Source organism: Mustela nivalis, assembly GCF_964662115.1.
Source record: "Mustela nivalis genome assembly, chromosome: 1".
NCBI lineage: Eukaryota > Metazoa > Chordata > Mammalia > Carnivora > Mustelidae > Mustela > Mustela nivalis.
Window position 1 is genome coordinate 91,827 of NC_139020.1, and position 27,457 is coordinate 119,283.

Here is a 27,457-nt window from a genome sequence, read left to right on the forward strand (position 1 = left end):
GCTGTGGGTTCCTTTGGGGAGAGCCGAGGAGCTACCTGTCCTGTAGCCTGCCTCCCCCAGCAGGCAAGGGTTCTAGACCCGGGAGTGGGAGCAATGGCCCATTTCTGAGGGACAGACCCATTCTCAGAGCTCGGTGATCAGATGGGGGCAGTCCTATCCTCGGGTCTTCTCAGCTTGCCTCTCCCCGCGTGGAGCCAGGAGCTTCTGAGCTGGCCCAGGAGGACCAGGCTCCTGCCTCAGTGGCTTCTCATCCAAAGCAGAGGCTCCATTCCAGGAGGAGAGATCATGGTCATGCTGATGGTCCCAGTAGACTCACTTTGAAACAAATCGGCTATATTCATAATCTGAAATTAAGCAAAAGTAAACATACTTTGCATAAAATAACTAGAACATTTAAAAAACAACCATAATTGGGGCGCCTGGGTGGCTCAGTGGGTTAAGCCTCTGCCTTCGGCTCAGGTCATGATCTCAGGGTTCTGGGATCGAGTCCCGCATCGGGCTCTCTGCTCAGCGGGGACCCTGCTTCCCCCTCTCTCTCTGCTCCTCGCCCCCTCGCCCCCCCCCCCAGCCCTCCGGTTCATGCTATCTCTGTGTCTCCCTCTCAAATAAATAAATAAAAATCTTAAAACCCTAAATTAAAGCAAATAGTATCAAGATGCAAATGACCTACTAGACACGGTATGGACTGTATATGCGGACGTTATAATTCTTAATATAAAATGGCTCCTACAAATTAACCAAAAAAACTTTGAGCACAAAGTCAGCAGATCTGAACAGAATGAATCAAATGAGAAATCACAACGACACATGAAAACGTATTTAACATGACCAGCCGTGCCACTTATTTGACTATCAGTTTTGGCAAGGACTCCTTTTAGTGTCGGCCAAGGGTCCGTGGCCCTTGCTGGGAAGAGGCCACCCACATGGGCTTTCAGATGGGGATGAGCTCTGCTCTGGTCACTCTCCCTGCCGGAACCTCGTCGGAGACTGCGGCTGCCACTGTGGACGGTGGGTACTCGGTGCTGTCCCTGCGGGGCCCGCAGGACCAAAACCGCCGTGAGTCACTGCACAGCCAGAGGACACAGTGGTTAAAACATGTAGAAGAATATATGTGACAGATTAAAAGTCTGTAATTTATTAAGTACAAAAATGGATATAAAAGCATAGGGTCCTAATTTTGTAAAAATTTTAATAAAGAAAAAATTAATCCCTGAAAGGCTTTTCATCAAATGCAGATGCTGCTGTTACCAGGAGGTAGGGGAAGAGGAGATCTTACTTCTCTTCCTCACACTCTAATGCGCTCTCTAGATCTTATCCTGTAAGCATAAATGCTTTTATATTTAGAAAAAGAATGCATAATAAAATACATCTTATTTGGAGTTATTTAAAAAACATTTCACACATTTCAAAGGACAGAATTACAAAGTCAATACCTTTTATTAACATAATGATATAAAAAAATTTTAGTGTGATATACAGAATTCCCAGAGAGCAATTTTAAAACATTTTAATGTGCTTCTTGAAATCCTAATTTACAAGACACTTTGTCTTACTGCCACTGACCTCTCGATACAAAAATTTTACAGGATTTGTTTGCTATAAAACCACAACATGAAGATCAGGGTAGGTAGTTCTCCCTGCCGGCGTTCTAGTAGGAGGACTGTCCGCTGGTCCAGCGCTAGAACCCCTGCACGTCAAACATAAGCTATACCGATTATGTACACAATTACAACAAACTGTTAGAATTCCAGTAAGCCGTAACACATTCCACCACAGCCACACCACAGGCAAACGAACTGATGCGCACGTGCTACCTGTAGCCAAGCAGGAGACGACAGAGCCGGCCCGGCTGGCCAGACCCGTCCGGTGGTGAATTTAAGATGGAAGAGAACTGATCGTAGCTTTGTTAGGCCCTGCTGCAGGCGAACTGCAGAAACACGTGGTTGTTCCCAGGACGCATGCGTACTTCACAAACTTCCCACCTCAACCCCCAAGACCCCAGGACTTCATAACATTCTCTCCAACCGCTATAGAAAAATAATCTTAGATTTGAGCTTCGCTTCAAATTCTTACACGTATCTAAAGGGTTTTACATTCTCGTCTGTGATTTCGGTTTCTTACGATACTAGATGCGCCAGTTTCACCGAGTTTGAATGAAATAACTGAATGTGGTTTGGCCAAGTTTTATAGGCACACGACTCAAACTGGGAAAGCCCGGGGGGGGGGGGGCGGGGGCGGGGACACGAGGCTCTGTCCACGGCCCCTCCACCACGGCAGGGGGGCTCACGGGTGCCACCGAGGACCCGACGCCTCGGGGGCTGCCCCCAAGGCCTCCGAGTCCGCTGAAGAGAGAGAAAAGTAGCGATCCAACGCAATCCCACAGACCGCGAGGTCTGAGACAGCGCTGGCGGGAAAACGAGGACGTTAACTGGACAGCACGAAGCTACAGACCCAGGATGGAGACCGAAGACCAAACGCTGGTCCCTCCGCCCGAAAGCAGGCATCTAACCTGACGGCCGCCGGCGGCGCCTCTCGGCTCTCCGTGACCACAAGCGCAGACGGTCGGGCACACGCGTGCTCGTGGCGTTTGCAATGAGCCAGCACGGGAAGTGCCCTGCGAACACAGAGTCGGGGGGGCTGGCCAGGACCCCCTCAGCCCCCCGGCTCCTCCCTGCGAAACAGAAGTGGAGCACACGGAACAGGGGCCTCAAGCTCTTCCCGGCATAAAGTCTATACAGGAAGTGGGAATAAATAATTGAATTTTTATAATCAAGAACTGTATTTTAGCCTAAAAAAGTGCCAACTCGCGACACAGTAGCACACTTGCAATCCCTCCCAGCCCCAGCCGGGCCCACCGCCCCCAGGCAGCCCTCCGTTCAAGTACTGACATTCCTGTCCTCCTGAATGTCCTCGGAGAGGAAGACGTTTCTTCCTTCCAGCCCAGGAAGCGGCTTCTAGCGTGAGACGGGGGGCCTGGAGATAGGTCTGTCCCCGCAGAGCGGGAAGGGCACAGCGCTTGGGGCGGCCGCGGCCACGCTCACATGTTGTAGGCCACGTAGATGGGGTCCAGCTGGTCGGCCAGGAAGCCGTCCCGCAGGTGCATGCGCTGCTTCTCGCCCCGCGAGTTGATGGGGATCACGCCGGGGTCCACGAGCACCACCACGCCCACGACCAGGTGGTGCTCCTCCAGAACCACGTTGGTGACCAGCGCCACCAGGTCCAGCGCGTCCTGCTCCAGCCCGTCCAGCTCCACCACCACCACCAGCAGGTTGGTCCAGGTGAACACGGCGCTGCGGGGACAAGACCGTGGCGTCACACGGCGGGCACAGCCTCCGGCCTCACGATGCGCGGGAGACGGGGCCAGACACAGAGGGTGAGACGGCCGCGGACGCTCGCCGACTCCACCCCACAGCGGGACGTGGTCACAAGGGCAGGGCTGGGCCAGGCGCGCGCTCTAGGAACCTCTACTCTGACTGCGGTCCTGGGTGAGAACCCAGGGTTTTATTCGACGCTGACCTGACCCAGTTCAAGCTTCCTACCAAGGGAAGACATCAAGAGTCAAGACCATTGAAATTTAAAAATTCAGAGTAAAAGCAGAACACGTCAGGACAACTCAGGGGCCTCACGATTTGGGAGCCAGATCCGTGGCCTGAGACGGACGGAGCGGAGATGAGCCCCCTGGGGGGGCCGCCGGCGGCAGCGGGGCACTCACCACCCGGCGATGCGCTGGCGGCAGCGGGGCACTCACCACCCGGCGATGCGCCGGCGGCAGCGGGGCACTCACCACTCGGCGATGCTCCTGTGGGCTCGGACCACGGACGTCTCGATGTCAATGGGGTGGTAGCGCATTCCTCTCAGCTCCAGTGTCTCATCCAGAGACCCGACCACGTACAGCGCATCGTGTCGCTCTGTGAACACGGTCCACACGCCTCAGAAGGACACCCGCGGGACACCGGGGACCCCGGGCGCCTCTGCACATGGGCACCACCATGGCTGCGCTGGGGCCAAGCCTCACCTCCACTGGCATCGGTGAGCTCCGTCCTGCGGAGGAAACCCAGGTAGCCCGTCCTCGCCCAAACGGTCTGGGTGTCTCCAAAACTCAGCCGGGCACTGAAGTGGTCGGCGTGCAGAGCCTCCTCCCCGTAGACCGTGTAGTAGCCGGTGGCGTTGTGGGGGCTGCTCACCCAGATCTGTGGGGCCCAGAGGACGGCAAGGAGTGGCCCGGAGCCGCGCCCGGAGCCGCCACGAGCCCAGAGCACTAAGAAAACGTGAGTGGAGGTGGCGGGAGAGGGAGATGCTTTCTCTTGCGAACGAGTTAACACTACAGGCACGGAGAGCAAGCAGTGAAGCATTCCTCTCCTTTGTGGAGAGCGAGATGGCAGGGACGGTGAGAGAGGGTGGGGGCATCTGCACGTCCCTCGGGGACAGGTGCAGGAGCAGGTGTGGCCGCTGAACTCCCCGGCGGGCACGACGCATCTAGGTGCACCCACACTCCCGTCGGCCACACACAGGCTAGCGGCACTGGGGGTTGCAGGGTCCCCTAGCATGTCCTTCTAACCGCAGCCCATCCGGGACGCAGAGTCCGCTCCCCAGACTGAGCACCTGGCTCCAGACACCCCCCAGACAGGATCTGAGAGAGGGCGCGGGGCGGCCAGCAGGGCCTTCTGCCCTGAGAGGGAGGTTCCCGGCCTGGCACAGACCCTCCCGGAGCACCATGGGGCCACGTTGCTCTAACAGGCCGGGGTCCAGCTGGCCAGGAAGGGGGAGGGCCAAGGGGAGGCTCCGTGCTGACTACACTCGGCCCTGGGACCAGGACACTGAGCGACCCCGGAAGGCCCCCATCAGACAAACTGGGCAGCATCTGGGAGAAACCCGGGACCCCGGAAGCGTTACACGGCAGAGCACGGTGGTCCTTGTGCCCACCTGGTGCACGCCTACAGAGCCCGGCACTGGAAGCCTAGACCGTTCCACCATGACTGAGCCACCTGGGCCCCCAGCCTCCAGGGACAGTCCCGCTGGCCCTGAGTCACTCGGGACCCACTCACGTGCACAACACGCTGTCAGCACGGCGACGCCCGCAAAGCCTGCACCCTGAGGACAGAGGGACACCCCCCCCGGCCAGCCCGTGTCTGTCCCCAGCCAGCCCCTCCCTCAGGGACCGCTTCTCAAGGGGACCCACAGTGTCTGTGTGGCTCCTCGGGCCTCCCAGTGCCCACAAAGCTGGAGGTTTCTTGACTCTGAGCCAGAGGATTCCTGAGAGTTCCTGACTCTGAGAGAGACGGGGGAGGGACGGGGGAGCAGCTGCTGAGGTCACGGGGGCTCTGGGCCCCGCCTTACCTCTCCCAGGTGTGAGTCTCCAAGGGGCCCTTTGGTTTCCGTGTGAGCAATAATGACTTTCACCCCAGGGAGGATCTGGAGAGAGAAGTGAGTGATCAGGAGGGTCGGAAGCCAACCTAAATCAGACTCTGATTTTTCAGAGAAATAAGAGACTTTTTAATAGATAAAAACCAATTGTGAGGGGCGCCTGGGGGGCTCAGTAGGTTAAAGCCTCTGCCTTCGGCTCAGGTCATGATCTCAGGGTGCTGGGATCGAGCCCCGCATCGGGCTCTCTGCTCCGCGGGGAACCTGCTCCCCCCTCTCTCCGCCTGCCTCTCTGCCTGTTTGTGATCTCTGTCTATCAAATAAACAAATAAAATCTTAAAAAAAAAAAATCAATTGTGAATCTTGGTAGAATTACCCCAGTTCCTAAGAACGGACCCTATTTCAGACGTGCAGAGGGTAAGGACAGTTTCCGTGGCATCTCCCACACCTGGGGTCTTCCACTAAGGCCACACGAGGTCAACAGGCCCTTTCAGGGCTCACGAGTGTGGGTGCCGTCCACACGCCACGGGCCCCCTGCCAGGCTCCATCTGCCGGCTCGGTGAGCCCCAGCCTGGCCTGGGAGCTGCCGGTCCGGGTCTGTGCCGGCCAGCTCAGGCACGCGGGACCACGGGCTCTGCTCAGACCACCTGCCACCTGTGCTGTCTCGGGTGACATCCCCACACACAGGACAGCCGGCCGTGGGGACCTCCAGGCAGGTGGGAGGAAGGTGAAGAGCACAGGAACATGGGGCTGCAGGCTCTGTCGCACACGGTCATCCTTCCGCCTCTCCCTGCCCCACGCACTCCGGCCACGCGGGCTCCTCTGAGGCCCACACTCCCACCTTTGCACCAGGGGAGCCTTCTGCCCCTCATGTCCTCATGTCATGGCTGTTCCTCCTCAGGACCCTGACCCTGGTCACCCTCTGCGGGCACACAGGCTTGTCCTGTTACTGCCCCCACAGCCCCGTCCCTAGAAGCCACTGTGACCCTGACAGTGTGGGACAGAATGGGGTGGCCCTTCCAGGCTGTGTGGCCTGTGGGATGGCACAGGACGGGCTGGCCCTCTGCCCTCGGCCTAGCACGGATGAGCAGCAGGAGCCGTGGGGGCCATCTGTTGCCGGCCACGATGCTGGGCACGCGGCCCTGCCCTTGACCCTGCCACCTCCTGGCGCCCAGGCCGTCCCCACACGGCACTGCACCGCCAGATAAAGCCATGAGGGTGCTCTTCCTTCCCTCGAACTTTCCCCGGCTCTGAGGACACCTGTTCTCCAGACTCCCCCGGAGGCATCGGGCCCTGACCCAAGGGGCCCAGTGGCTCAAGCCCCACAGTGGGAGCTCCTTCTGGCTTCTGCCCCTCTCTCCCTCTCTGATGTCCTCGTGGGGGTGGTGAGGAAGAGACGAGCCCTCTGCATCAGCCCAGCCGTGACCCTGGTCAGTCTGTGTCTATTAGGATGTGGTGAATTCTCAGCACCCGCCAGGGGCCAAGTTCCGGCTTCCACTACCTTTCCAGACTCCGTCAATGGCAGACTGTGCGGAGAACCCCGTTCTACCAAACGTACCCTGAAAATTAACAAGGGAAAAGGCCATCAGAAACGGATTATCAGTCTAGAGGTCAGTCTGTGGACCATGCCTCGCCCTTAGACTCACGACCTGGCCGTGACCTTGGAGCAGTGCCCGCCTGCTGACTGGCCATGACCCAAGGCAAGGATTGCTCCGACGTTCCCTGGGGCCTCCCCAGACCCACTAGCCGCACCCCCAGGAAGCTCCACCACTGTTTCCCTCAAGGGGCAGCGTGGCCGGATTGAGGGTTCAGAACAGCGCCCAGCTTCACCCCCAGGGACACCCCGTGGCCCCCAGCATACGTTTACTGACATAAACACTACGTCTGGTCTTAAAACGGCACCGTGGGAAGAACATGCCTGCGGTTGGCGGTACCCTTCTTTTCTACCCCTGAGAAGACCCAGGTCGGGCATCTGGAAACGGCCCTCGTGCCTCCACGGGTGGAACCCACAGGTACGAGGTTGCTGCCTCACCTGCACTGACACGAGGAGACGAGAAGGCGGCCGAGGCGACCCAGGGGGGACCTGGCCAGCCAGCCGCTAACCCAGGGAGCCGGGAGTCTGCTCACGACGCAGCCCACATAAGTTCCCCTGCGGGTGTGGACGGGCCCTTACCGGTCATGACGCAGCGCCCGCATGTCCACATAGACGGTGGTGGGGTCCGGGCCGGCCGTGCCCTGGGGGGAGAGCAGCAGAGGGTCCTCCCTTCATCGGGTTTGCGGGAGGGCGTCCCCATCCACGTGGGCACAGCGCGTGACGGCGCCTCCCAGGCCCCCGGGGAAACCCAGGGCGGCAGCAGCTCTACCTGCCGCAGGGAGCCCGCCCGGGGCACGGACGCCTCCGTCCAAACATCTACCTGGCTTGACAACGTCGAGGGAAACGTCCGGAAAACCCTACAGTTTTACGTGTCAGTTCTAACAGCTTTGTGGTAAAAACACCACCACAGGTTTTGGAGGGCACGGCCACCAAGCCATCGGGTCAGGCCTGGCCTCCCGCCGGCCAACGGGACCCTACCAAGGGCTGAGCAGAGGCTCTCTGGGGAAGTCACCCTCCTCTCCTCTCATCGGACCCTTGGCATTGGCCCCGCCGAGGCTGTCAGGTACCATTCAGTAGATAAGGAGCACTGAGTTGGACGGACGCTGCTCTCCACGCCACCCTGGAGCTCGCGGACAGCGTGACCCCTGCCTGCCCTGGTTAGAACAAGGGTCCTCTTTGAGACCAGACACTGCCCCCCCTCCATGGGCAACGCTGGGACTGGCACATTCTTTAGAGAACAGCTTTGCCCTTACATTTGGTTTCCAAGGAGCCTTTGTAGTGCGTCCGTAACATCTACTGTGAGCCGAGTCAGACAGGAAAGAAGCATGCATTTGTCTAGACTTCACAAGAAGGCCACAGGGACTCTTGGGGGAAGCACAGAGGTGCCTTGAGTTTGAGGTCAAGGTCATACCTGCTCAGCCAGCTTTCCCAGCCTGTTGGGCTGACAGAGGCAAAGGGGCCAGCAGAGGGAGACGGGGAGGAGACAGCCACAGGAAACCAACAGAAAGCAACAGGCCACGTGAGAAACACACGGGAAGAAAGAGCAAAGTGCGTCACTGCATCTCAAAGCACAAACATGAACAACCCAGGGAGACTCTGGCAACGCTACGCGGCGTCCCTCGCACCGACAAACAGTACGGATGCCCCCCAGTGCCCAGTCGTGAGGGCGGTGTAGGGGCTGCACGGAGAGCGAGGTGGTCACTCGCGGCCCGGGACCTGCGTCCGCAGCCTGACGCTGGGCACACCTTCCACAGCAGGAAGGGGCGTCCGTCGGTGCCCAGCCCACCTCCTCCGGCCACCGACAAGAGCCTGAGGCTCAGAGAGGCCAGCAGAGGCTTCACTGTGGAGAGACGTCAGCAGAAATGCTAGGACCACAGGAGGGTGGTCTCTGCATGTGGAACCGGCCCTGTGCTGGGGACAGGTTGGTCCAGGACGGGTGCGCCGAGCACCATGGCCGCGCGGAGGCTCTGGCCCATGTTGCCTCTACCAGGTCGGTGAGAAAGGCATTCAGCAGGCGCTCAGAGACTAGAGATGGAGACACTAGGACCAACTCCAGAAAACAGCCAGTGTCGGAAGGAGCAGTCAACAGCCCTCCAACTGCTCGAGTTTCGAAACTTTGTGTTTCCTCGGAATAAGTAAAATACTTTAATGTTTCACAGATGAATCTGGGGTGATACAAACCACCACACTAATTAATGTTTCCATTTAAAATTCATAAATGTCAGGGCGCCTGGGGGGTTCATGCCTCTGCCTTCAGCTCAGGCCACGATCTCAGGGTCCTGGGATGGAGCCCCGCACTGGGCTCCCTGCTCGGCGGGGTGCCTGCTTCCCCCCCTGTCTCTCTGCCTACTTGTGATCTCTGTCTGTCAAATAAATAAATAAAATCTTTAAAAACAAGTAAAATAAAATAAAATCGGTAAATGTCACGATAAGCTTATCTTGCTTTGAAAACTCAGCTCCATGCTGTGCTCACCTCAGAGACATCTCCAGGGACGTCAGTGGTCACTGCTCAAGAACGTGCTGTTTTCAATGAACCCCTGATCGCCCAGGAGACGGGAACATCTTTTACGAAAACCCCTCCCAGCTCCCTAGGCCGGACGACAGACGGAAGTGCACGGCAAAGGCTCAGAGGACGCGCGGGGACCACAGAGCAGGAGGCAGGACGGCACACGGACGGCGCAGCGGGGGGCCCCCAGCAGGCCTTACCTGGAGGCAGATGGCCACATTGACCCTGCACCCGAACGTGGTGCTCACGGCGCGCGCCGGCAGCCCCAGGTCCTTGAACAGCTTGGAGAAGGACTGCGTCAAGGCGATCCTGGGCCGCTCCTCCGCGACCACCATGCAGGTGCGCACGCAGGACAGGTTCACCCCCTTCGTCTGTGGGAGGGGTAGGAGGGACGGTCCTGAGCCGCCTGAGGAAGCCTTGGAGGGCCACCCCAGGGGCACCCGGCATAGGAACAGGAGCAGGGCCATGGGGAGGCAGACCGCACACCCCGGCCTCCTCCTCCCCTGGGTCTCCCTGGCTGGGTCTCAGGTCCCCAGGGTCCTAAGTATGATAGCATTGGACGGGGCCCCTCAGCTCTGCCCCCATTCCTGGCCTGCTGTGCCCCGCCGCAGGCCCCACACCCCACGGTGTGCTCAGAGCTAGCAGGGGCCCCACACCCCACCCTGGCACCCCCGGCTCTCACACCCTCCTCTGCCGGGTGGGGTGTGCAGAGGAAGAGGGGACCGCTGGGGGCACAGGGAGGAGCTCGCAGCAGGGAGGGGACCAGGATAAAGGGCCAGAGAGCCAGTGTGACCCAACGCCATTTCCACAGTTTGTTTGAATGATCCTGGGGGTCTTTGTTGGAGGTTCCCAGAGTCCGGGCTGGAAGCGAGCAGGAGCCCCTGGTTTGGACACTCCGACAGGAAAGCAACACTCACCCTGAGGACGCCCGTCTGTGCTCCCAGGCCCTTGGTGCACATCTCCATCACCGAGTAGGAGCAGAAGGTGACCCGGGCCTTGTACTGGCTGACTGCGGACAGCCACAGGGACACGTTGCTCTCCAGCTCCAGCGGGGGCACCAGGACGGACTGGTGTCCCGAGTAGACGCTGGAAGAGGGCAGGGGCAGTGAGGACAGTGGCCGCGGCCGCGGGAAGCCCTGCCCGCCTGCACCGCACGGGCCTGGAGCGCCCGCTTCTTTCCTTCTCCGAGAACTTCTTTTCCAGCCGGCGGGAAAGCGGGCAGGGGGCAAATCTGGGTAGAAGCGGGCACAATTGGGCCCTAATGTCAGGTGGGAGATTCCCTAGGAAATTCTGCGGGGAGCAGCGGGTGACAGAGGCATGTGGCCTCCCTCTAAGCACTTTGGAAGGATCCAGGGCCACAGTGAGGACGGAGCCAGCTGGGAACTGGCTTTCCACGTCCAAAATCTGTCCCTATGTCCTAGTATTTGATAAAACTAAGTAGTCTCTTCCCCATTACTATAGTGGAGAGTGTTCCTATGGCCTGGAACATGTATTTTTACTCTTTTACTCACTTTCAAACTCAGGCCCCAATCCTTTCTGTCCCCAAACAAACCCACTCACATTATATCTTAGACTCCCTGGGCATCCAACGAATGTCAAGTTTCCAAAACTGACACGAGCGATTCCAGCCCTGAAGGCGGCACGGCTCTGGGGCACCCGCACGCCACAGGCTCACCGCCGGCGGCTCTCACCTGCACAGACACCACAGGGCGAAGCCGAGGCCACAGTAGGGGTCGAGGCAGATGGCGATCTGCCTCGAGGGGTACAGCTCACACTGCAGCTTTATGGAGCGACACAAGGCACTGGTGGCCGCGTGCGACATCTTAAAGAGTGCAACGGAAGTGCTGGTCAGTGAGGGAGCAGCAGGGCCCGTGGACCACACGGCCGGAGTCACTGCCTTACAGGACGGCGGGCTCAACTCCCCAGATGATACGCAGATAATACGCAGGAAAAGGCACACAAAAGACCTTCTAAGTGAGACTTCAGAATAATAAAAAAAACTGAGTGGAGCGCTTGGATCCTGGCAAGGAGACAGACTCATCAAAGCCAGCCACAAATTCTCGTACAGAACATGAAAATACGCGCGGCTCTCAGGCAAACCTGACTCTGGGGGTCTACTGGTACTGAACACAAACCAGGGAACGCTGCCGCAGCTCCCGGCTGTGCACAGGAGCGAGGGCCACCAGCGCCTGCACCCAGCACCCTTTCTCCCCACCCGTCAGAGGCGGAAGCACATAGGACCACAGGACCCACCTTCACACCGGCTAGGATCCCCGTGGTGGACACGCTGAAGTCCAGGTACGCGAGCACGTCCGGAGACGGGGGCCTGAAAATGCTTGTCACCTTCTTTTTTGGTATGTCATCTGCTGAAGCAGAGACCCAGCCATGTTAACACTACTTCAGGCTCTCAAGGGGAGAAAGAGAACACGATCCGTTCCTGCGGAGTCCCGGGGAGAGCCAGCGCGGGACAGCCTGGAGACAGCAGGCCACACGCGTACACGGGGAAGCTCGCTTTGCGCTTCAGGGAAAAGTCACCTGCGGCAGACCCAGCATGACCGCTCTGAGTGCGTGGGGACAGGGACAGTGGGCGCGGGCGTTTACCCGTGGGCGAAGTGAGACCAGGAAGAACTCGGGCCACAGTGAGAGCGAGGGACAGGCTCTCAGGCCTCTCCCTGCTCCGTTGTCCCTGTACGACCACGGGGTGGTCTCCAGAGAGGCCAGGGCTGGAGCCGACGTGGCTTCAAGCCAGCGAGGCCACGAGATTCTCCGGAGCCGTCCGCGCCCGAGCCCACCCGGGCCCCACACCAGCTGTCCTGGGCCAGCTCCCCAGGTCTCGCGGTTTGCCAGGGATGACAGACAACACCGTCCCTGCCCGCTTGCCCTAGAGCCCAAGGGCAGGCGCCAGCCAGGTGCGAGGGCGAGGAGGCGCCGGCCTACTTACTGGCGGACACCCCATGGCTGTGCAGTGCGGCTCACCGACAGAACCTGCGGGGGGCGCTGGTCGGGGGCGTCTCAGCCCTAGGCTGGCCTCATGGCTCGAGGCACAGCAGTCCACGGCTCTGCAGCCCTTCCTGGTTGGCCCACAGGCATGTCCTGGGGCCCAGCAGCCTTCCCCGGGGACAGGGACAAGGGACAGAGGTATGTGCGCAGGACCGACTGCTGCCCCGGCACAAGCAGCAGCACGGGGAGGGATGGTCCGCAGGCACCCCGGCTTGCGACAAGGACGTCAGCACCCGCGGGGTGAGGGTCCCACCACGAGGGAGGCGAGCACCCTTCACCAATTATTCCAGCGGCTTTCACCCAACTGGTATCGTTAGTGGCCAGGGCTCAATCCACACCACAAAGAACGTTCAGACAGAGCGTCCCGGGGACCAGCACCCACCCTGACAGTGCCGAGGACCCGCACCTGTGTCCAGAATGGTCGGCCAGGTCCTGACGTCCACGGCAGCCGCTGCGTCTTTGGACTTGAGCAGCCGCATGATGGCCTGTGTGGTGAGGACGCAAGCAGACTTGCTGACCTGCGGAGCACGGGGTTGGAGGCATGAGCGGGACGTCCCGCAGGGCCTGGGAGAGAGGACACGGTCACCGCACGAGGCCCCACCCCTGTCAGGCCTGCCGGCCGGTGCACAACACACACATACCTCCACGATCATCTTGACGGTGGGCAGCGTGGTCGCAAGGTTCTGGGGGTGCGGGGGCCGCACCGTGACGGGCACGCAGCCACAGTACAGACAGCCGTAGAAGGCAGCAATGAGGTCCACCCCTGCGGAGACACGCAGTCAGAGGGGGTCAGTGCAGGCAGAACATGACCGACGGCACCTCGTACCCAGATGGCCACAGAAACGAGGGGGTCTCAGTCCAGCACTACCTGGAAAAGCCACTAACCAAACCTCACCGGTACTGAGACAGGGAGACGGACAGACTCCACACAAATCTGCTGTTTCTGCTGCTTCCTTTTTCTGCTTCTGTTCTGCGGGGACCGGCACCCCCACTTTACACATGCAAACGGTGTGTGTCCTCCGTGTAAGGGACGAGAAGTTAATGATTTCTTTAGCACAGGCAACACCTAAGAACGACTGGGCCAGCTAAGAATGCATATTTGGGTCCCCAGCTCTGGAGACAGCTCTGGGCCGACATCCGCCAGCCCCAGGGAGTATCGCCTAAACTACGAGGACGCGCACACCAAACCGCCACCCTCAATAAACCCCCACACCCCAGACAACCAAGATCTCCCTCCCTTCCTGAGTCCCCCAAACACTCGGGCCGCGCCTTCACCAGACCCTATTCTCGCCCCCGCCAGCCCGCAGCCGACTCCTGCCCGGGCTGGTCCCGCAGGACGGCTCTCGGTGCCCAGACCGGCCTGCCGGCACCTGTCTCTGCACAACTCAGTGCCACGAGGGAGGCACAGAGACTCTCCTGAAAGGCTGCAGAGGAGGAAGAGGGTGTGCCTGTGCCACAGGGGAGGCACAGAGAGCGAGGGCCCGAGGCCGCGGCCCAGGGGAGCCTAGGCCTGCTGCTGCTCCTGTGCGGCCAAGGGTGGGGCGGGCGGGGCAGGTGCTCGAGGGGAAGACCCAAAGTCAGAAGCCCTTTGAGGGACAGGCTGCCCGGCTCCGGAAAGGAGGGGACACGGGAGGGGGAGCGGTCCGCCCACCAGGGAGAAGGAACGGAGCAGGAGGTGACGGGGAGGACGCAGCAGGGTCTGGCCCGCAGGATAGCGGGGCACACGAAGCCCGCACCCACTCCCTGCACGTCTGTGCCCAGGCCGGGGCACCCCCCCCACTTTCCGCTGCACTTCGTAACACGGGGCCACCAAAATGTTCCTGCAAGTTTCTAAAGGTTTTAAGCTCCTCCTATTTAAGACTGAGGGGGAATTATACGCCACTTAAAACCTACACTCCCATCTGGAACTGGTCCGGCTTCCGATGCCTGCCCCCCCACCACCCCGGAGGCCCCTCCAAGCCCCCACCTGGCACCCTTGGGCTCCAAGACGCCAACCTCAGGCTATTCCCATTCCAGGGTCCAAACAACTATGTCCCACTCAGCCTGGCAGGGGGGTTTCGCCGGGGTCCCTCAGTGTTAATAACGGGACACTGAGGCCAGGGCGGCTCGGCGGTTGCAGCAGGGCCGCAGCACACCCAGCAGGCTGGGCACGCGTGAGTGTTCCCACGCCCAGCGTGGTCGCGGCCCAGGAGCTCACAGAATCCACGCTGCTCCCTGAAGGCATCTGTCTCCAGGTGCACAGGTGGGAGGACCTTCCGATCCCACCAGCATCCTTCTGCCGCTTCCAGGCTGCAAGGTTCTTAGTCCCCTGGCTCCAACACCCCTCTGGAAACTGGAAGACATCCCGGACGCCCCTCACTCCCAAGAAATACACAACACGCCCGTGGGGAGTGCGAAGCAAGAGGGGCCTCCCCGTGGGGACCCCGGCTCGGCCTCTGGCGAGCACTCTCACCTGCGGGAAACTCAGCTCCCCAGCGGGCACTCCCTCCTGAATGGCCTCAGACATACTCCTGGGCCGAGGAGAGCAGCAGGGCCCTCCCCTCGCCCCCATGGGACTCTCTGTCACCAAGATCGCAAGCCCGTCTCTCCTTCCGCTTTCCTGTAGTGAAGCCTTCCCTCAGGGGCGCTCCCGGGGGCCTTCAGCCCCCGCCTTGAGCCCAGGGCACAGACCCACTGCAGCGGTGCGGCCAGCTCAGGGAAGCACAGCTCCGCGGCCACTTGCCTCACGCCTGGAACCCAGGGTCACCTGAAGAGTGAGGACTGCGGTCACAGCCCTGGTGATGTGGGGAACAGAAGTGACAAGGAACAGAAGGCTGGCTGAGGACAAAGCAAATGGCTGACACCTTGAAAACACCCCCTGACCCAGACATAAGTGACATTCTTTAGGAATCTCCCAAGTAATCAATAGCTTGCTAAAAAGGGCAATGGCCAGGCCCCGGCACCTGGTATCTCGTAGGCCCTCTTTAGTATATGAAAGTCTATTGAAATCTCCCTTTTCTTTACTTCCCGACCCCCATGGGACATAACCTGCCACCCCTCACAGCCCCAGGGCAGCAGCTCATCCTGTCCCCATGCATTAATAAACCACTGTTTTGCACCAAAGATGTCTCAAGAATTCTTTCTTGATCATTGGCTCTGGACCTCACCCCACCAAACCTCACCTAGGTTCTAGAACTTCATCAGAAGCAGAAGGAAATGTAGATAAAATCTGGGTTGCCTGGGTGGCTCAGTGGGTTAAGCCTCTGCCTTCGGCTCAGGTCATGATCTCAGGGTTCTGGGATCGAGCCCCACGTCGGGCTCTCTGCTCAGCGGGGAGCCTGCTTCCTCCTCTCTCTCTGCCTGCCTCTCTGCCTACTTGTGATCTCTCTCTGTCAAATAAATAAATAAAATCTTTTTTTAAAATGTAGGTAAAATTAAATGTCCTTGTAACTGTTGACCTGTACTTGAGGCGGGCAGAGTGTAACATTCCAGGAAACTCCCAGTCTTAATGCGGACGCCACGCTACAGGGAGAAACAACTCTGACTTGACAAGAGCTGGGACTCCAGGGTCCTGTGAGTCTCCTTCAGTGGCGGAAGCCCTTTTGGAAACCAAAGGAGAAGCCTAGAGGCTGGGTCTGTAAGGGCGTCCACCGTCCCCCCGACAGCAGACACTCGGCGGCGACAAGGGGGAGGCGGGAAGCAGGTGCGCACACCGTCACCTGCCCCAACCTCATTCGGCGGTGACAGCACTTGTGCCACTGTCCTGGGAGAGCTGCGCGTGAGGCAGGTTTAAGCAGCTGCGCGACGGCGGCGCGTCTGCGTTCTGCTCTCTCCCTGCTCTGAAGAAGCGCGGTCCCTGGTGCGGAAAACGGGAGCCACGCGGGAGGAGGGGCTCGTCCTGAATGTGAAGGGGATGTAGGAGTGTGACCTCCGAGGGGGCCGCCCCTCCAGGAGACACGTCGTGTTGATTTGTAATTCCCAGCTCTGCTCGCTGAAAAGCCAACACACAGCAGCCAGCCGCGAGAAATGAGCATCCCTCACGCCCAGGTTGTGTCCGGGGGACGACGGTGGTCGCCATGGAGCCAGCCGGAAGGGGCTCCTACTGGCGACCTGAGCTCTGACAAAGAAACTAACTGCAAAGGGCCGAAACCCGACCAATTCACTTCAGTCGTGAGTTCACAACGATGTACGAACTTCCAGACCCGCTGGCCGGTCGGCTCCGGAGCGGGATAGGAACACAGGACGGAGAGAAGGGAAGAGTCCGCACCGTGAAGTCCGCCACGGGTGCCGAATGCTACATGACGGGAGTCCCTGCGCGTCCGCTTCACGGCCAGTAAATGCGAGCAAGAACTGACAGAATGAGACCATCATTTGTGACCCCAAAGGCTCACGAATGCCGTCGGAAGCATCAGCGGCGGCCGCGGACACCACAAGAGGAGACACGAGCTACCAGGGTCCCTGACCCAGGAATTCAGCACCACCTGGAGTCGGCAAAGGCACCGAACCCGAGGATGACTCAGAGCCAGGACCTCTCCGCCAACCTGCGGGAAAGACGGGAGCCGCCTGCGTGTGCGGCCGGGGGCCTCTGCAGAGGCAAACCTGCTCTTCAGCCGATACAGTATAGAGGGAGACAGAGAGCCTGAGGATTAAAAGACTCTAAAAACCTATCAAAGTTGAAGAAAACTGGCAGACGAACCCGATGTGCGGGGCGCCCCACTGGGCAGAAGAGACAACGGAGACCAGGGGCAGAGGCTGCTCCGGAGAGAGTGGAGGGCGTTGTGCTGGGAACACCCAGGGCGCGTGCTCCACATCGGTCCCCTGACCTGGCCGGCGGTTCCAGGGGGGTCTGCTTTATAATAACAGCGTGTCCCCACCAGTGCAGAGCCGAGGGAGGTCTCCGTGTGCTTACCTGGCGGGTAGACCAAGGCCACGTGGTCCCCAGTGCTCAGTCTCGCCTTCTCCATCAGGGCGGCAGCCACTCTCTCTGCCCTTTTGTGCAGCTGGACACAGGTTGCAGTGCTGGTGACGGTCCCCTAGGAGAGTGATCCCTGCGTCAGCGTGGGGCTGGGGGGCCGGGATCTTCTCCTCGGGTCCCCGTGCACACGCTGCTCCTGCCCTGCACCTGCAACGCCTGTGGTCGGGGCCCGCAGCCCGTGCTGGGCCTAGACACACCCCTGCTGTCTTTCCTAGTCATCTGTATCTCAGGGAGAATCGCCAAAGGCGAGCTGTTTCTCCAGCAGGGAAGGGACAAGTCTTGCAGTGTGTCCTGAGAGCCTGGAGCGGGGGCACGCTGCTTGTCCAGGACGGTCAGGGGCACAGCCGTTAAAGAAAACTCTTGAGGGCGCCCCGTTGGCTCAGCTGGCTAAGTGTCTGACCTTCGATTTCAGCGCAGGTCATGGTCTCAGGGTTGTGAGATGGAGCTCCAGGGCGGGCTCCACACTGGCTCTCCCTCTGCCCCTCCCCAACGCGCTCATGTGCACTCACTCACTCTGTCTAAAAAATCTTGTTAAACTAATTAACTAAGCTTAATTATAAAGAATAATGTACTAAATATCTAGGCTCTCCTTCCCTGATAATATTTTGCCACATATTGTCTAAACCTGTTTTCTAAAACAAATCGCCACCACCCTTAATTCAACCTCCTTCCCCGAAACAACCATGACCCTGAACAGAAACACGCAGAGCACCACACAGGAGACGCACACCGGTAAGCTGCGGGTCGCGCACGGTAAGCTGCGGGTCGCGCACGGTCGAGCCTCCCCTCCCCCACGCCACGGGCCTGCCTTCTCGGGGCTCGTGCACAGACACACTGCGGCGCGGGCAGCAGGGGCTGGCTCGCTCGCCCCCCGTCTCTGCCAAGGACCTCGAGCCTGCAGACCCGTTTGCACCAAATCGGCTCACGGAGTCGGGCGGACCTCCGAGCTCTCGGAGTCCTGCTTAGGGAAATTAGAAGTGCAGCTCGGTCTGCACACACCGCCCCAGAACACCCCAGCCTCGACCAGAACCCCTCCCTTCTCCACTCCGAAGGCCAAGGCGCAGTCCACAGAGCCAAGCACAGAGGCCCTCCAGGCTGCGTGCGAGGGAGCTGGGCTTGCTACTCCCAAGCCCAGCTGAGGGGCAGAAGGTCAGCTCCAGACAGAGCCTGCCAGTCCCCCTGGACGGCCGCCTACATGGCCATAGGCCTCCTCCTAGGGCAGAGGCCAGCACGTCTTCAGGGACCCAAGGACATTTCGAAACCGAAGTGGCTAACCACAAGAAACGTAAAGTTTTACCAGTGACTTAGAGGAAAGTCGGGAACGGATTTGGAAAAGGCCAAGCCCGTCTTCCGCAGGCCCCTCCTGAGCTCTCTCTTGGCTCCAGAGACCGTCCACCTCTCCACACATGTCCTGCAAGCACCTCCCCGCGGCCCTCACCCCAGGGCCCCTCCTCACTGAGCTGCCACCCCACACTACCCTCCTGCAGCCCACAGGAGCCACACGGAACCCCAAACGCCATCACGTGCCCACAGAGCAGGCCCACACCGGCTTCCGGCCACACTCTCGGGGTTTGGGGTCACAGCCAGCAGCAGGCCTTGCTGCTCCGAGCCCCCGGCCCCCGGGGCCCTGGCCCTGCTGTTCTCCTCTTCGGGTTCCCACCATGAACTCATGAGCTCATTTTACCTTGGCCACTTGGGAATTCCTGGCCATCTCCATGTTTTAGAACTCAATCAGTGATAAAACAAACGTTTTCCGAACACCGCTCTACACCTGCAGGTACACGGTAAACAGAGAACGTCACGTCTCCTACAGACCAGTTTTCCAGCAGAGAAAACGCACTTCAAACGTCCCGAGGGCAGGATGCTTTTTCTCTTAACACCCAGATCCTAGCAGGCATCAGCGAGTATTTTCTGAATGAAGAAACAGTGGGCAGTGATGAGCGGAAGGAAGAGCTAGACCAGCGTCTTCTGCGCCCACAGCGACCTGCCCTGCACCGCGTCTGAGCACAACGGTCCTCCCGGCCTGCGTGCGACGCGTCAGAGTGAGACAGGACGTCCGCGGTTCTGTGACTTCTCCGGTTTCCACATGCTGTCCGCTGGCCCAGAGTCGGCCGCGAGGCTCACAGCCCCTCCTTTCTCCCCTGAGCACCCCCGGGGCGGAGAGACCACACTAAAGGCAGCCAAAACCATGAAAGTGAATTTCTGGACCTGTACTAGGACCAGGGCAGGAAACAGCCCCTCATGTTACAGCCGTAAATGGGGAAGTCTAGATTCCTAACTTTTACAAAAGAAACGTTTTCCTCCAGCTCACCGAGAAGCCTTTCTGAGCATACTGTCCCTGACTGGGAATTTTCCGTGAAACACAGCGACGTCACTGCCTGAGGGAGGAGACGTGGATTCCCCGGCCAGGAAGCACTGGGTGGGGAGGGTGGCGGGGGCGCCCTCTGGGCAGGGGCGTGGGGGGCAGAGCAGGGGAACCGGCCTCACCTTGGCGTTGAGCAGCAGGAACAGGGGGTGGTCAGGCGTGGTGTGCGCTCGCCACTGCAGCACGTCGGGCAGGAACAGGAACTGCGCAGACGGGCCCACTCAGCCGCAGCCTCGCCGAGGGGCGCCCTGCTCACGCCCTCCTCGCGCCCCGGGCACCGGCCATTACCTTTCTGGCCTGGTCACTGTCCTCCACGTGAGCCAGCTCCCTCCCTGAGGCCTGCGCGATCCTCTTACCGGCAACCAGGTTTCCCACGATCATGGAGGCCGGCCCCACCTCTGGAAAACGGGGTTTCTGAGTGAGCGGATGGTGGCTCAGGGACAGGACCGGCCCGGGACCCTCCTGCCACAAGACTTTCTGTCTGAAGGAGGCGTTTCACTGTCCATTAAGGTGCTGAGCTTGGGAAACCGGCTGTAAGGGTCATGGTGAGTGACAAAGGGAACCCCTGCCTCCAACACAGGCAACCCCAGACTGAGACAGTCACCCCGCAGCGTGTCCCTGGGGGTGGGACTGGGCCTCAGCCATGCACTCCACAGTGTTCTTTTCCTGCTTCTTACACACCAAACAGGAAGGTAAATCTTCCTGAGTAAATGTATTTTATTTAATAATAATTTAAGTGTTCAATATTCAGTGGGAAAAAAATTAGCATTACTAAAGATTCACAAAACCAAAGAACAAAAGTAACTGTCAAACCCGTCTTTAAGATTAGTTTTTCAGTGCGTGGGATCAGGGAAGGGAGAGTAACCATCTGCGGAGGCCCCCCGGAATGCCAGCAGTCCTGCGCTGTCGGGGGCAGGGAGGGGGCGTGCGCAGGCGTAGAGGGCAGGCCCCCAGTCCCGGCCCCCCACGCCAGCCCCCAGCACGGACCCCCCAGCACTGAGCGGTTGCTCTCCCTCCCAAGCTCCACGTCTGCCCTCGGGCCGCACCTCTACGCCCTGGGAGCCACCCCTTTCCTTCCAAGCCTCCGACGCCTGTGTTCAGTCACTGGGATAGGTCCCAGCACACAGGTGACATGGTCAAGGTTCCTCGCCTGCGGCTTGGTTCCCAGGCAGCGGGAGATGGGGACCGCCCCTGCAGGTCTGGCCCTTCCCCAGCCCCGGAGAGGCAGGCGCCACGAGGCCCGCACACTTAACCACGAGCGCGGCTGCCACCAGCGCAGAGACTGGACGGACAGCTACGGTTAGCTAGCACTGACCTGGTTGTTTCTGGCGAGGTTTGGGAAGGTTGGTGACACAGGTGTGAGGGCACATGAGTACATTGCAGGGGTGCAGCAGCCCCTCCAGGAAACGCTGCTTGGTTTCAGAAATGTGAATCCCTCCGAGAGGAGCCTTGGGTAGGGTGTTGGCAGGAACCAGCGCCAGACAGTACACGCCCACCTGGTGGATGCTGTCCACGGCCTGGAAGGGAACACCACCGGCTCAGAGGGACGGCGCGTGAGACCCGACACACCACCTGGCCGCGGGCAGCCCGGGCTGAGCCGCTCACGGCTACGGGGGCTGGGAGGCTGCACCGGGGAGACACGCAGCTCTGAAGGTCGTGGAGACACTCTGCTCGACAAGAAAACACGGAAGGACGTGCGTCCGTTTCTGTCATCGGACACACACGCCTACTGTGTGTCTGTGCACAGACTCGGAAACCCGAAAGTGCGTCTTTTCAGGAAGGAAAGTCAGACGAGCCCGCGGAGCTGCGGGGCAGAAGCTGGACTTCTCCGAATTTACCCTGGGCTCAGATGTGACTTTGGAGGCATTTATATATTTTACAATGGAAAAACTTGAAATTTTAAAAAGCATTTCTGAACAGTCGGCAGTGAAATGAGGAAATGAGCTCAGCTGGGCTGGAAGCAGGTTGTTGGAAAAGCCCCAGGGAGAGAGTCTATTTAAAGTGGTTTTAAATGCAGTAGTTTGATTAGTCACCCCTAATGAGATTGGCCCTGTGGGCAAAAAAAAAGTTAACCTGCCCTCAGAAATCTCGCATTTTAGAGGTAGTGTGGAGACTGCGGTGCGCAGCTTGGCCTAAAGCCGATGAGGGATTCAGCTGTTGGTCACCATTTGTCAGTGAGGTCGGTGAGTTAAAGGAAAACTCTGTGCTCTCGAACTGGAGCTGGACCCAGCAGCGCAAACCCAGGACACAGGTGCTCCTACAAACAGACATCAGTCCTGACTCTGTGCACTGAAGACAGCCCAGAAACTGTGAAGAGGCCGGTGACATCGAGTGCCCAGATCGTGGTCCCCAATTCCATCTCCCCTAGGAAGTAGCAGAGGCCCTAGCGCCCCAGCTGTGACAGGTCTCGGGTACGAAACACACTGCCTCCTCCCAAGCAGCTGGGCTCCCTCGTCTCTGCTGCGCTGCTCCGGTCAGCGTTCCCATCAGGGTAGGTCGGCTCTGAAGTCCCAGCAGAGCAGGGACCCCCAGAGCGGAGACCAGCACGGAGGCAGCCGGATGTAGATGCTACCTCCCCGGAGGATTTCTGCCAGAAAACCCTGACTCTGATCCAATGACAATGTGCAGGGGACAGACAGCTGCATCAAATGATGCCCCAGGGTCATCAGAGTTCAGGCTAAAGAAGCAAAACTGGACAACTTGTTTTTGTCCACAAAGTCACCACCAGAAATCTACGACAGAGGAAGAATCTCTAGATTGAAGAAGACTTAAAGAACTTGTCCCCACCAAGTACAGTTTTTTTTTTTTAACCTCATTTTGATCCTGAATCTAACCAACAAACTAAACATTAGATAATCGGGTAAGTCTGAACAGTGACTAGATATTAATCACAACAAGACATTGGTGTTAGGATAAAAACTCTGAACACAGCAGGTACAGAGGTAACGTACCTCCATGTAAGAAAGACGGTATTTGACAAGCACAGCCAGCACCATTCTCAAGGGTAAAAGCTGAGAACTCCTGCCCTAAGATCAGGGATGAGACAGCGACCCACTCTCACCCCTGCCACTCAGCACGCAACTGGAGGACCCCGCCACAGCAATGAGGCCAGAAAGAAGAAATAAGAGGCATCCAGACTGGAAAGGAAGAAGTAAAACCATCACTACAGATGACATGGTGTCTGTCACATACAGAAAACCCTTAAGACTCCACCAGAAACTGTTAGAACTGATAAGTATGTTCAGTACAACCACAGGAATTATCTGCTGTGTCTCTGAATCAGCAGGAGAAACCGAGAAAACCGTTCCACTTACAAATGCACCAAGATGATAAAATAAAATAGATTTGACCAAGGAGGTGAAAAACCTACACACTAAAGACTAGGACACTGATGAGAGAGATTGAAGACACAAAGAAACAGACATTCCATGCTCATGGATTGAAAGAATTAATGTTTTTAAAATGTCCATTCTACCCAAAGTAATCTACAGATTCAGTGCAATCCCTGATTCCAATGGCATTTTTCAAAAAACTAAAATAAATCCTCCTAAAATGTGTACGGAATCACAAAAAGACCCGAAGCACCCAAAGCAAACGTGAGGAACAGAGCTGGAGGTGTTCATGATTTTGAATTATGTCAGGAAGCTTTAGTAACCCAAACAGCATGGTATTAGCAAAAGAAGACACACACAGCCATGGAATACAAGAGAAGCCAGGAATAACCCCAACACAGACGATCGATTAGTGTGTGACCAAGGGGGCAAGAGCGCACCACGAGGAAGGGGCAGTCTGGGGGAACCGGACAGGAGAATGAAACTGGACCACCTTCTCACACCACCCGCGAAAATAAAATCAAAATTGGTTAAAGACTTGAACGTGAGACCTGAAACCACGAAACTCCAAGAAGAAGACATAGGTGGCCAGCTCCCCAACACAGGTCTTGTTGGTGATTTTATGGCTCTGACACCAAAAGCAAATACGAGCGAGGGGGACGACATCAAACAACGGCGGAGGACGCCATCGGCAAAAGGGAAGACGACCTTCTGGATCAGAGAAGACCACTGCAAGCCCTGTCTCTGATGAGGGCTCATACCCCAAATACATAAAGAATCCACACAACTCAACAGCAAAAACAAACAATCCAACTAAAAAATGCACAGAGGATCTAAATGGGCATTTTCCCAAAGAAGACATACATGCGCTCCGCAGGTCCGTGGACAGGCGCCCGACATCACCAGCTCCCTGGAAAACGAACATTTTAAAAAGTGAGACCCGCCGCACACCGGTCAGAACAGCTAAAACCGACAACACGAGGAGGGGCAGGTGCCGGCGAGGCTGCGGGGGAAGGGGAGCCCCGTGCACGGCTGCTGGGCACGCCAGCTGGGGCAGCCGCTCTGGAGGACAGCGTGGAGGGTCCTCAAAAGGCTAACAATAGAGCTGCCCTAGACCCAGCAACCGCACTGCTGGTGTCTTCCCAAAAGCACTGACTCAAAGAGATAAAGGCGTCCCTTCGCGTGTCACAGCACCATCTACAAGAGCCAAGAAACAGAAGCGGCCCGAGCATCGCGGACTGTCGGTCGAGCCGAGGGGATGCGCACACACAAGACCGAACACTCCTCAGCCACAAAGAAGGACGAGCCACTCGTGGACGTGGACGTGGACACAGCCCGAGGAGAGAAGCGGAATAAGTCGGAGAGAAACACGCGCCCCAGGACGTCACTGCCCCGTGCGATGCTAACCGAGCAGACGGACACAGAGCGGTGGGGGTGGGCGTGGGCAGAACAGAGGGAGGGTCAGAGGCCACGAGCCTCCGGTCACAGAACAGAGTCTGGGGGTGCAGTGCTCGGTGACCAGAGACAAGGCTGCACTGGACGCGCGGGAGCGGCTGAGCCGGTAGAGCCTACAAGTCTCGTCACGAGAACATCTGTGGTTACACACGGTGATCGTCTGCCAGACTTACCGCGGGATCACGTCACAGAGCATACAAATCACACTGCGCACCTGAGATCAGGGTCATACGTCAATCATCTCAATTTTAAAAAACAAGAAAATTACTAACATTAGAGATGTGATAACGGCTATTTCTTGTTTAAAAAAACAGTAAAATCTTTACAGATAAAGTGTGATGTCTGGCATTACTTCAGAACACTCCTGCGGGAGGAGGGGGGAGGCCAGGTGGGGACACGGTCAGGACCCGGACTGGTAAGTTCCGAGCAGGGTGACAGGAATGTGGGTTATGATGATGTCACTTCTGAATGCCGGCGGGATGGGTGAGGTCTAGAGCCAACGATCAAGGAAGAATTCTTGAGCCGTCTTTGGTGCAAAAGTGTGGTTTTATGAAAGCGGTGGGGACAGAACCCTGTGGGCAGAGAGGGCCGCTGCCCTGGGACTGTGAGGGGTGGCTGATGACGCACTTTCCCACTGCGGAGGTGAAGACAAGGGAGGTGTCCAAAAGCTCTTTGACCTGCTGAAGGAGACTACGGGACCCTGGAGGCCTGGGTCAAGTTAGGTTGTTTCTCCCTGCAGCACGGCATCAACGCTAAGAGAGCAGGGAGCTTCCCGGAGGAAGGGGACCCTCTGCCGCCTCAAGCACAGGCCGCAGGTCACGAGGACGTTTAACTTGATCTCCATTCCCTTCTGCCCCTGTCCCCCACACCAGTCACATTTCTGTTTGCTGCATGAGAACTATTCCGTAACAACCCACCACAAATTCTCTTGAAAGTCCGCGTTGGGAGACACTAGTGGGGAGCACTTTCTGAGGCTCGGTCGCCGGGTCTCCCGACGCGTGGGCAGCTCCACGCCCATCTCTGCCAGCTTCAGGGCCCCCCACCAACTGGCCTGATGGAGGACACCAGAGGAAACACCCCGAGGTCTGTTCTGTACACCACTGCCCACGGCAGCTTTGTTCATCAGGCAGAAACAGGAGACCCACACGCCCGTCAGGGTGTGAACAGGTAAGCGAAGAACCACCACCGGGCTTGGAGAGGAAGGCCCAGCCCCCACACGACATGAGCCGTCCCAAAGCCTCATGGAGGGAAGGGAGCGAGCCAGGAGGCAAACACCATGCGAGTCCCTTTCCCGAGACCGTCTATGGCAGAAAGGGAGACGCGCCGTGCCGCCAGGCATGTGGACACGCAGCCGACCCGGGGCTCTCGGGCTGGGCAGCGCGGCGGAGGTGGGGCCACGGGAGAACCTGCTGGCGCGACGGAAACACTCCGTGTCCTTGCTACCGCGCTGCGCTGGCTACCTGGGGCGTTCGGCTGTCGGCGCTCCCCGCCCGCACCCACCGATGGGCTCATTGGACATGGAAATCGCATCCCGTCAAGTCAACCGAAAACCCCCACTGGACGGTCCCCGTAAGGTGTGCGCACTTCACCAAATGTAAACTTTACTCCTTTCCCCCAGAGTAGTATGCAGGACTCCCGTTCGGGGTTTAAGAAAGTGAGGGTGACACAGCACGCCCTGAGGAGTGCACAGGGACAGGGGCGTGATGGGCAAGGGTGATGACGTGGTGGCCACTGCAGGACCTAAAGGTGGGTATTAGGGACTTTCTGCGTGACGCTTTGACATTTTCATAACAGGACACAGGAAACCACCACCGTGTGGTGGCATGTAAGCTCGGTGCTCCCGGGTCCCCGGGGCCATGGCCTGGTCTGAGCCTACGTAACAGTCTCAAATGATCTCACCCCAACTGGCGGGGCAGGTATGGGGCTGCTGTTCTATGTACTCCCTGTACGGAATTACAGTTTCCCAGTGCTGTCTGTCACTCTCACCAAGCCCAGATTTCTTTGGCACCTGCGGGGTGCAAGCGGTGCCGGCAGGGTGAGGCCGTGCCGGGTACAGGCAGCACCAGGGGGAGGCAGTGCCAGGGGGAGGCAGCACGGGGCAGGGGGGAGGCAGCACAGGGCAGGGGGGAGGCAGCACGGGGAAGCACGCAGGAAGCCTGCGACTCTCAGGAGGTCGAGCCGAGATCCCGTGTCAGGCGAGCGGACACCCGGCCTGCTCGGCCCAGAGCCAGAGACGGGGTTAGACAGGCCAGGCTCTGCAGGAAGGGAATGCAGACCCTGCGCCCTCGGATTCCTGGGAACCACGCGCCCCCAGGCCGCCGCCGGCCGCCGGGCCCACCTGCAGCACACGGCTCATCCACTGGAAACTGTCCTCCTCGGAGGCGTCGGGCCGCTGCTCGGCCACCAGGACGATACGGTCGTCGTGCAGCACCGTCACGGAGAACACAGCGATCCTGGGGGGGGGGACGAGGACAACATGACCACCCGCAAAGGACAGCAAACGGGACGCAGACCGTGCCTCTCCCTCAAAACAGAGGGCGCAGACAGGCTAAGGCTGAAGAGACTCTAACCGTGGCCGCCGGCTGAGAACTGGAGACGCGACCTGGTCTCCTGTAGGGCGGCTGAAGTAGCTCCGATTCGCTAAGACAAAATGACTTTGGTGCAAAGCAAAACCACCAGACACGGATCTTAAAAGAAAACTTTCCTTAATTATAATGTTGATGCACGGAATACGTTTGTCCGCACACACCTCCGTCTAGAAGGACTATCGGTCGGGATGATCAATTGGCCTGACTCCGTCGGTCCCTCAGAACATGTCGGTGTCTCTCTTTCTCTGCACTTGCTGCCTCTGCCTCTTACATTGGGAGGCGGTTCTCTCTCCTTCCCTGTC

At 58.7% G+C, this 27,457-nt stretch overlaps 1 protein-coding gene across 11 annotated transcripts in view; it reads right to left on the reverse strand.

The window, feature by feature from the left end:
* Positions 1-1,418: 1,418 nt before the first annotated feature.
* The window catches only part of DIP2A (disco interacting protein 2 homolog A), a 95,970-nt gene continuing 69,931 nt past the window's right edge, over positions 1,419-27,457 (reverse strand). For 2 of the 11 annotated variants that reach the window (XM_082683240.1, XM_082683245.1), the window contains 18 exons: positions 26,906-27,020; positions 21,096-21,297; positions 20,069-20,178; positions 19,903-19,983; positions 17,350-17,473; positions 13,103-13,224; positions 12,868-12,979; positions 11,715-11,824; positions 11,153-11,283; positions 10,379-10,547; positions 9,662-9,832; positions 8,367-8,396; positions 7,535-7,596; positions 6,863-6,920; positions 5,338-5,412; positions 4,016-4,190; positions 3,785-3,908; positions 1,419-3,290 (listed from right to left, as the gene is read on the reverse strand). In XM_082683240.1, the coding sequence (XP_082539366.1) occupies positions 3,038-3,290; positions 3,785-3,908; positions 4,016-4,190; positions 5,338-5,412; positions 6,863-6,920; positions 7,535-7,596; positions 8,367-8,396; positions 9,662-9,832; positions 10,379-10,547; positions 11,153-11,283; positions 11,715-11,824; positions 12,868-12,979; positions 13,103-13,224; positions 17,350-17,473; positions 19,903-19,983; positions 20,069-20,178; positions 21,096-21,297; positions 26,906-27,020 (2,224 nt within the window). In that variant the 3' untranslated portion in view covers positions 1,419-3,037. Of the gene's footprint in view, positions 3,291-3,784; positions 3,909-4,015; positions 4,191-5,337; positions 5,413-6,862; positions 6,921-7,534; positions 8,320-8,366; positions 8,397-9,661; positions 9,833-10,378; positions 10,548-11,152; positions 11,284-11,714; positions 11,828-12,867; positions 12,980-13,102; positions 13,225-17,349; positions 17,474-19,902; positions 19,984-20,068; positions 20,179-21,095; positions 21,298-26,905; positions 27,021-27,457 lie in introns of those variants that run through there. The other 9 variants (XM_082683244.1, XM_082683247.1, XM_082683243.1 and 6 more) reach the window with 7 other exon arrangements.